The sequence below is a fragment of the Emydura macquarii genome, unplaced genomic scaffold (genome assembly GCF_026122565.2).
Source record: "Emydura macquarii macquarii isolate MOO-44397 ecotype Brisbane River unplaced genomic scaffold, CSIRO-AGI_Emac_v2 contig_3220, whole genome shotgun sequence".
Classification (NCBI taxonomy): Eukaryota; Metazoa; Chordata; order Testudines; family Chelidae; genus Emydura; species Emydura macquarii.
Genome location: NW_027133357.1, coordinates 9,151,636 through 9,161,708, shown reverse-complemented (window position 1 = coordinate 9,161,708; position 10,073 = coordinate 9,151,636). Strand labels below are relative to the sequence as shown.

The 10,073-nt window shown below is 49.6% G+C and overlaps 1 protein-coding gene across 1 annotated transcript; it reads left to right on the top strand.

Moving 5' to 3' along the window:
- Positions 1–278: 278 nt before the first annotated feature.
- LRRN2 (leucine rich repeat neuronal 2) lies at positions 279–9,186 on the top strand. Its single transcript, XM_067531479.1, has 2 exons — positions 279–716; positions 5,725–9,186. The coding sequence occupies exon 2, from the start codon at positions 5,986–5,988 to the stop codon at positions 8,158–8,160; it is 2,175 nt and encodes a 724-aa protein (XP_067387580.1). The 5' UTR covers positions 279–716; positions 5,725–5,985; the 3' UTR covers positions 8,161–9,186.
- The last annotated feature ends 887 nt before the right edge of the window (positions 9,187–10,073 follow it).

Below are 10,073 nucleotides of genomic sequence, written 5' to 3'. Positions count from 1 at the left end.
ATGAGAAAAGAGCCGCATTATTTTGACATAGGAACCCCAAAGTTAGTCTGGGTGATGCACAAGGACTGGGGCAGGATGCAGTGGCCAGGATCACATCCAGCAGAGAGAGGGCTAATGAATTGTCTTACATAGGCACATGTGGTAACCACTAATGAGCCCAGTTAGAGAGAGAATGGGCCACACCTGGGATCACTTCGGACTGACCAGTCAGGTACCTTTATAAAGAGGCTCCTCAGCACAGCTGCGGCTTAGGAAGCCTGGTTAGTAGTAGGGCTAGCTAAGACCTGATGATGCAGGAGTTCGTGAAATGACTTTGGTTTAGTCTGGTTGCAGCTCTCTTTCCTTTCCATAATGCATCTAGCTAAGGAAGAAACCTACTTCAGCTTTCTGAGCAGTGCCAGTGCTTTCAGTCAGAGGCTCTCATGAAATTATCCCCTCCTTAGCTTAGAGTAGCTCCAGGGCGAAGAGGAGTGAGGTGCTGGGCTCTATTGTTTCATTTCCCCATAGCAACGTGCACACACTTTCTTAGGAAACCAAGAGAGGGGGCAAATGAGCTAGTGTGAGGGAGGGTGGTTCTGAAACAAATATCTGGCATGTGCGGATGGTCAAGCATCATGTGTTGCCTTGATAGCCTGGCAATGCTGTAAGAGCCCATCTAGAACAGGAAAGAGATGTGGCTGGACACCTCAGGGACTTCAGTGTCAGTGAGACTCTGGGTGAGTGCAGGAGTCTGCAAAGAGATGCTTACTGCAGGATGGAGGGCCTTGATTAAATTAAAACAGGGCAGAGGGGAGTCCCACTCCCTCCAAGGACATTTATTGACCATGCTTTTTGGTGCAACCAGGTCCATTCCAGAGGCAGGTATGCCTTCTCTTCAGCAGACTCTCCGAGTCCTGGGGCAAAGTCATCTTTGTCTGGGATCCCAGGGGGCATGGCGGTTGAGCACTATTAGAGATGGGAAAATCCCAGCAGGCCTCTTTTCAGATGATGGCTAGAAAAATGCATTTCCTCCAACATTTCGCTGCTCCAGACAAACCCTGAGGGAAGCTCTCTGGGAATAGCTGAATTCTTGTTGGGGAGTTGATGGGGGTGTCACACACCCAGTGCTTGCTTAGTCCAGGACAGGACTGCACCCAGGCAGTTCACAGCCCTGGCACCTCTGGCCTTGCAGCATCAGTTAAGAATGCAAACATGTCTTGAGCCCTGGCTCCAGTTGCATTACAAATTAAGCACTGCATGCACCCCAGTGGGATTTTGTTTTGCCCTGTCTGCCACTCTTCATTAGCACCAACACAGCGTATGAGTTGGTCAATTCATGTTGTTGGTTTAGCAATTGGCCTTTGTGGAGAAGCTGAAGAAAAGAGGTGCTTAGAAAAGAGATCGTGAACGAATCCCTGGTCGGTGAACAATTTTAAGATTGGTTTCTGTTTCATAGCACTCTATTTTATTATTATTATGGTAGCACCTAGGGAACCCATCCAGGATCAAAGCCCCATTGTGCTAGGTGCTGTATATATGCGGCGTGAGACTCCTTGCCCCACACATTGGCTTCACAGATCACCAATTGCCTGAGCTATCTAGTATCCCTAATTTTTAGGTAATTAAAATACGTGGTGTGGTATGTCACCCCATGCACCTTCCGTGCAGTGGGTGAGGTAGCAAAGACAAGTGCATAGTGTTTCCAGAGCTCCACCGTGGCACTTCTAATTGCACTACTTGGTAGCGCAGGAGATATTTGGTGGAGACATCTGTACTCAGACTCTTTAGCAGCAAGTTGGGAATCTGTATTTGGAGAGTGAAAAGCACAGCATTGTGTTTGCTAGACGCACATTTAAAGGCCTGGGGTTTCCTTTTTTAACAAAGTCCCCCTTGTGAACATTATGAGAAGGGGTGCGAAGTTGTAGGTGATCCTACTTGTCCCCAGAGTAGGGAACAGAAGAGAAAACTAAGGACTGATGGCAAGCTGTGCATATGTTTTAATAATTTCATAAGGTGCTTGGGTACATGGTGTGAATGCACGGAGAGGTAAAGCCTGGCCCAATGCCCACTGAAGTCAACACTGGATCAAGCCATACCAAGAGTGTCAGTATGTATAGAGACTAAGAGCCAATAATACACCACAGTGTGTTCAAATCCTATGAAAACAGGCTCTTTTTGCAATCATGTGAGTTTTAGAAGCCCCCCTGCCCCCAAGTTGAACTGCTCTCCATCTCCCAAAGTGTGAATGAGGGGATTACAGAATCAATCCATGCTGTCCTTCTCCTTCTTCGCTGTATTTCCTAAATGGCTGCCTACAGCTCTCATGCATGCACTGTGTATTTGATTAGCATGTACTAGTCTGTTCTACATAGCTGTCTATGCAGCACTCATCACTGTAGTATCTAATAACTGGGGAAAATAGACTATATTTTCAACTCCTAACTCCTTGCCATCCAGTCACGAGAACTCCTGCCATGGGGTTTTTTGGGTTTTGGTTTTTTAAAAATCGAAGAGCATGCATCACAGTGTAGATGTATCCTTACCCACTGGCGCGTGCTCCCTTTTCTCATCCCCCTTTCTGCTGCTATTGCCTCCGGTTCCCTCCTCTTGCTTTCCCTTTCCCATCTGCTAAAAGTGCCCTGGAGAGCGCTGTGAGAACGGGGCTATTCCCCTCCCCTCCCCTCCACCGCCCATGCCCTCCTGCAGCCCACCTTCCCCATGCCCTGTCATGCCGTACTGTGAGTACTCACTGGAACGCCTGTCTCCACTTGGGCGCTGCACCCAGCTTTGAGTGGAGTGAGGAGCTGGCAGGGAAAAGCAGCTTGTAAAAATCTATCTGGTTCAAAGCATGAGCTGTGAGGAGCTAATGCACTCTCCCTTACCGAGCGAAGGGTACATCAATGGGGCAGGTGAGGGTGACAGAAGAAGTGGGTAAAAATCCTCTCCAAACCCAAAGCCCAAGATATCTTTCCCTGCACAGACGATGCCTTCCGAAAAAGCTGCCACGGGCCTGGGGTTCATGGCACCACCCTGCACCATTCCCCTGTTGGTACTGAGAGCCCACCGCCTGCTTCTAGGTACAGCCAGAGAGAGTCATGGGGTTAGTCTGGGTCTGGCAGCCTCAGTAATGTATTCATTACTACCATGCTGGAGCTTTAAGAAAAACACCAAATATTGCAAGACTTGGCAACAGGGCGAGGGTCCAAATGACGTGGAACAAAACAAACCCTGTGAGCAAGAGGAGGTGGTGTGAGGGTCCACCAAACCTGGTCTTGATGGAAACCTGCGTGCCAAAGAGGGAGGGGAACAGGGGTCAAACCCCAGCTGGGGGAACAAACCCCAGCTCCAGTGCTGCCTTGGCCTCTGCTTGCAGCAACATCTCACTGCACGGGGCGGAAATGGGAGCTGCACCATCAGCGGCGGGTGGTACGTTCCTTCCCCTGGCTGTCATTAAGGAAAATGACGAGTGTCAATGAGCAGTGATGGAGCCCTGAGCCCCACGGCTTTGCCTGAGAGTATCAGTAGTGGGGATGCATCTCCAAAGGCAAAGACAGCAGAAATCCACATGCAACCTGTGCTTGGAGTGTGGGCCTTTGGTCCCTGGCTATTCCACACAGGCGACCTATGAACTGCTACTGCTTCCCTCCCATGGTCTTAGCCTTTCAGCTCCACTGATTGTGATGTATGCTCTTAGGTTTTAAGGGCCAAGGTTCAAACCCTGCTACTGGCTCCTGGGTGGGCTCAAAGAAGACACTTCTCTGGGCTGGCATAAAATTCTTACTGTACTGTTTATAACACATACACGATCATGATCATTCTCGTGTGGATTCTTTTGGGTCAAGCTATTTAGCCCCGTCTCCTTTCTCTGAGTTAGATGGGGAGGTTGTGTGGGCGGGAGATTTCTCTGCGTAACTGATACACCTTGGGGGAACAGGAGCAAAAATGAACTGCCTGGTAGAGCTCTGTCTTTAAGTGAAGGATGAATGAGACTGGACTGAAGTCGGTGGAGCTAACACAGATTTCACTAGCTCAGGATGATGCTGGAGACACCCTCATTCCCTCCCCGACATTTGGAACAAGAACTAGCTGGCATGTCTTAGAAACCACTGCACCGTAACCGATAGCAAACATTGACTCTTTAATGGCAGCTGAGGCTCACAATGTGACTCGCCCATCTTCTCCCTTTCCATGGGAGAGCCTTAGGGAAGCGGAGAATTATCACAACAGTGTTGTAGTGATGGGGGTGGGGAGTTGATGGGAAACAAGGCTTTTCAAAGGAAAACCCCCTCTCTCCGCACCAGGAGGAATCTCTGATTATAATGCCCCATGTCACAGTGCAACCCTATGCATTAGTTGTGTTCTACTGATGGGGCATCTGAAGGTTTGCCTCCATATACATACACCTTAATCTTCCCCCTCAGCGAGAGAAGTGACTCCTGTGATATTTATGCTTCCGATTTTACCCTCTGGGGAAAGAGAATGAGCAAAGGAATCTCCTGATTACTCGCTGTGGAGAATCTTTTAACTTCCGTTTCATGCCAGTAGGCTTTTGCCGCGATCAAGAATTCTGTGCCTGTGTGGCTCCCCAAGCCCACCCCCCATCCCCATGGTCACCCATCACTTTCCTTTGGCTCCCAGCTTATTCCTCAGATGTGGTATTGGGTACTGTGCCTTTAAGGGCTGAGCTTCCCAGTCCGGGTGGAAGCAGGCTGCTGAGCAGCTCTTGCTCTGCACACCTGGCTGGTACTGGGCGCAGAGCTCTTACAAGCCCCTGATGCGCTGAGTGATCAGTGAACACCACAACAGACACATTGATTCCTTCAGCCCCTTGTAAAAACCTACACAAACTACGCTGCACATAGTGATTGCCAGACTGGATCTGACCTGGGGCCTATCTAGCTTAATATCTTGTCTCTGGCCATAGCCTGTACCAGCTGCTTCAGAGGAAAATGCCAGAAATCCTACAAGCTGATGGATAACTAGCACCCAGGGGACGTTAATTCCTGGTCTCATTAGATGGCTTAGGCCCTGAAGCCTGAGGGTTAATATCCCTTCCAAAATGCTTGCATTATTTTACTCTTTACTAATATAACACACTCACAATATGCCCTAATTGGAGAGACTTTCTGAACTCCCTTGACTTAATTTTAACCACTTAGTTCTGAGCAGAGATGGGCCCAAGATGGGACCATCCATATCTAGATTTAAAAGTTCCCAAAGTTCAGGAGGTATGGAGATCTAGGAGTCCTGGTTTGTTCCAAGGGCCAAACGCCAAGTTTGAAACAGGATCCGAAAAACTGGAGGATGCGGTGTTCCAAGGCCTTGGTTTGATCGCACTCAAGCTTTCAATTGAGCCAGAAAAAGAAATAGATTAGCATTATTTATATTACAGTAGCACCTAGAGGTCTCTGAGATCATGACCCCATTATGCTAGGAGCTGTACATTCATATAATAAGAGACGGTCCCTGTCCCAAGGAGTTTACAACCTAAATAGGCAGATAAAGTATGGGAGAAAGGAAGTATTATCAGCCCCATTTTATAGATGGTGAGGCACAGAGAGTTTAAATAATTTGTCACACGAGGAGCCTGTAGAAGAATCAGGAGCTGAGCCCAGATTTCCTGACCACAAGACCAACACTCCTCTCAGGACTGTTGATGTGGGATTAATCTGTATTTCTCGGTCTTGCTTGTTTGCCACTGGCACGGTTCTCCTCTAACATGACCTGTTCCTTGGGCTCTTTCAGGAACGGCCTTTAGAAGAAGCCTCAAAAATGCAGCGGAGTATAAAAACAAATCGCCTTGGGAGGAAGAAAAGGAGAAGTTCTGATTAAAGGAGCAAACCCCGCCCAGCGCATTATGATCTCTGCTACAGAGAAGGCCAAGCTGTGCCGCCTTTAACAGGAACTGCCGGGAACACCCGTGAATGGTGGCAAGGGCTTGGGGGTGGGGGTTTTCTGTGTGGGGGTCCGATAGCCACCCCTCCCTCTACCCATGCCAAGTTCTGGATGTGCCCTGTGAAAGATTTTGCCCTGGAAGGAAGTCGGTCTGGCCAGTTGAAAATGAGACACTTCCAAATGAACTTGCTTCTCATATGTGTGGCAACTGCCACGGCAATCCCCGTGGTGCCCTGGAAGGTCAAATGCCCACTGCAGTGCGTGTGTCAGATCAGGCCGTGGTACACACCCAGGTCTGTGTACCAGGAGGCTGCCACCGTGGACTGCAATGACTTGCTCATCTCCGCAATGCCCAAGAGCATGCCAGAGGGGACGCAGACCCTGCTCCTGCAAAGCAACCGCATCGCCAGGGTCGAGCAGAGCGAGCTGGACTATCTGAAAAACCTGACGGAGCTGGACTTGTCCCAGAACAGCTTCTCTGACATCTGGGACTTCGATCTGAAGAACATGCCCCAGCTGCTGAGCCTCCACCTGGAAGAGAACCAGTTGGCCGAGTTGGCCGATAACAGCTTCTCTGGCTTGGCCAACCTCCAGGAGTTGTATCTGAACCACAACCAGCTGCACAGGATCTCCCCACGGGCCTTCTCAGGCCTCGGTAACCTCCTCCGTCTCCACCTCAACTCTAATCTCTTGAGGACAGTCGATAGCCGCTGGTTCCAGATGCTGCCCAGCCTGGAGATTCTCATGATCGGGGGCAACAAGGTGGACGCCATCTTGGATATGAACTTCAGGCCTCTGTCCAACCTGCGGAGCTTGGTTCTGGCTGGGATGAACCTGAGGGAGATCTCAGATTTTGCCCTGGAAGGGCTGAGAAGCCTGGAGAGCCTGTCTTTCTATGACAACAAGCTGATGAATGTCCCCAAGCGGGCGCTGCAGCAAGTCCCTGGCCTTAAGTTCTTGGATCTGAATAAAAACCCTTTGCAGAGGATCAGGCAGAGTGACTTCACCAATATGCTACACCTCAAGGAGCTGGGCCTGAACAACATGGAGGAGCTGGTGTCCATCGACAAGTTTGCCTTGATCAATCTCCCTGAGCTGACCAAACTGGACGTGACCAACAATCCCAAGCTGTCCTTCATCCACCCCAGTGCTTTCCATCACCTGCCCCAAATGGAGACCCTGATGCTCAACAACAATGCCCTAAGTGCCTTGCATAAGCAGACGGTAGAGTCCCTACCCAACCTGCAGGAGATCAGCATCCATAGCAACCCCATCCGCTGCGACTGTGTCATCCGCTGGGTGAACAGCACCGAGAACCACATCCGCTTCATCGAGCCCCAGTCTACGCTGTGCGCCGAACCCCCGGACCTGAAACGGAGGCACATCCGGGATGTCCCCTTCCGGGAAATGACCGACCGGTGCCTGCCTCTCATCTCCAGCAAAAGTTTCCCCTCCCACTTGGAGGTGGCAGCCAGCGAGAACATCTCACTTCATTGTAGAGCCTTGGCGGAACCAGAACCAGAGATCTATTGGGTCACACCTTCTGGGGTCAAGCTGATCCCTTACTCGGAGGACGGGAGGTACAAGGTGCACCCAGAAGGGACACTGGAAATTCACAAGGTAACTGCACAGGAGGCCGGGCTGTATACCTGCGTGGCCCATAATCTTATCGGTGCTGACACCAAGAGCATCAGCTTGATGGTCAACAGCTCCTTCCCTCTTAGTGTGGACAACCTGGAGCTCCTGGTAAAGGAAGTCCAGGCCTATCACATCCTCGTCGCCTGGAAGCCCCACCTCAACACTCTCTCCTCCAATCTCACCTGGTCCAGCTTCTCCTTCAGCTCCAGTTTAGACGTGCCCAACGTGGCCCGCATCCCTGCAGGCACCCACCTGTACAACATCACCCGGCTCCACCAGGACACGGAGTACTGGGCCTGCCTTCACGTGGCCTTCGTAAACTTGCAGTCCAAGGTGGCCTGTGTGAATGCCAGGACTAAAGAGGCTGGCTCCTGCTACCGGTACCTGGAGAGCAGGCAGAGTGTCTTGACGACGCTGGCCCTCTGCATCTCGCTGCTCTCTCTCATCCTGTTAGGCCACTATGGCCTTGGTTCTTTCAGGTCACAACCTGGGAGCCCTGGGAAGCTGCTCCTGTACTGCTTGCCGTGGAGCCCGGGCTCCTCCTCGGTGCGTGTGGTCTACCCTCCTTTCGTCAAACACTGGGATCAAGGGAGGCCTGGGGAGAAGCTTCTAGCCGTGGAGGTGCAAGCTACGCCACTGGACTCTTGAAGGTCAACTCTCTGGAGGAGTGGGGGCGGAGGGGGGCAGAAGGCAGGTGAAACTATTTTTTACCAAAAAATAAAAGAAGACTGAACTGACCAACAAAGCAGCATGGCAACTGGAAAGGGACGTAGCCAACATCCGGGCCTCGTGGTGCCCCTCTTCCCTCATGCGTCACCCATCGGCATTTGGCCAAACAGATTGTGTCTCTTACAGACAACCTGCTGTTACGGAGGGAAAGGTTCTTGAGTGAATCTTCAGGACAGAGAGGGGCATGAAAGGCAATGCCCGGAGCAGAGAGCATGAGTTCAGTCGTATCTGGCGCTGCATTTGAACAGCCATACCATAGATTCACAGATGACTCCCAGCCGCCCAACTCCGACACGCCCAGCTGTTAGCCCAATCGCCGGATGGTCTCTGTCTTGGAAATATACAAAGGCCTTTCCCTTTGGGATATTTTTCTTTTTTTGTACAGCCATAGGTAACTGAGACTCAAACCCGCCAGCCCCCTTATTTGCTCACCCGCAACCACCTCGAGGAACTGGCAGGGGAGGAGGGAGGTGACAGTTGGGTTAAGGAAACCAAGATGGTGACGATGTATCTCTTAACTGACTAGTGACATCTTCATGGATCCGGCTGGATTTCGCCAGGAAAAGCCAATTGGATCCCATAACCAAGAGCTTAATTTCAAGGCTATTTTGTAAACTTTTGTGGATAATGTTATAAAAAAAAAAAAGGGAAATTCTTGCTTTTCTGTTTTTGTAAAAACAAAAAAACAACAAAAAAAAAATCCTTTGTACACTGGTCTATAGTTTGAAGGCTCCATGCTAGAAACCATTGCTTCAGAGACAAAGGGGTGGTGGTGGAAGGGCAAAATCTTTGATGTGACAGAGGTTCCAGGAACAGTGTCTTACTTCCAAATAGCTGCACTTTGCTCTCTGCACATGTTCCACTGCATAATTTGGAAGATCCTGGGAGATGAAAGTGAGAAGAGGCTTTGTGGGTACAAGGGGAATAAATATTCCGTTCTCCAAAGCTGTCATCACCTCTCTTTTTGAGATAAGCAATTAAAATTGCACATGAAACATACTGGTGGACAGCATGCGTTCCACCCTCCCCCCGTCTGTTTCTGATTATGCCAAACCAAGGGCTGATGCTGTATGTAGAATTTCAAATCAGTGAGCTTGGGAGAGTCAGCTTCCCTTCACTAGGGGTGTATGGATGTTTTTATTTTTAAAAAAACCAATATTGGTTTACTTTTACATTTCTAAGAACCCTGATTTAATTTGGGGGGGACCAAATGGAAACAGAAAGAAAGGACAGATGGGTTGGTTGATGGAGAAATAGATGGATAGCTAGAAAAAGAGTGATGGAAAGAAACCATCAGAAAAGGGTCAGTGTAAATAGATGACAAAATAATTTTGCCACCAGCAAGTATAATGTTCATGGTTATGAATGTTGCTTTACCTTTCAAAATTTGGGAGAGATGGTGGTTGTAAGGAGACAGAAGACAAATGAGCTGGTTATCTTATATCTGAGACCAGTACCACGGTGTATTCGTTTACAGAGAGTTCCAAGTTAAAAGGGATGGGGAGATGCGTTGCAATTTGAACTAGACACATGCATGGGCTGATCTGATGCATTATCACCACCATTTTTGTAATGATCTGCCATCGTATATGCTTTGACAACAGCAAATTCAGATGGGACCAAAGCCATATGAAGTCAGTGAGCTCTGGAGCAGGTCCTTAGAACGAGACTGCCCAGTCACTCCACATAATGTTCCCTGAAGGAAGTTATCAGCTGTCCGGTGTGGGGCACATGACGCCAGGTGGAAGCATGAAGGAAGGCTCTACCATGTACAGTCCTTTGATGTGGCAGAAAGGCATAGCTGGCAGGGAGAAAAATCTCACCCTAGATTC

Coding starts and splice junctions, on each gene's coding strand:
- LRRN2 (XM_067531479.1), top strand. CDS start 5,986: ATGTGCCCTGTGAAAGATTTTGCCCTGGAAGGAAGTCGGTCTGGCCAG.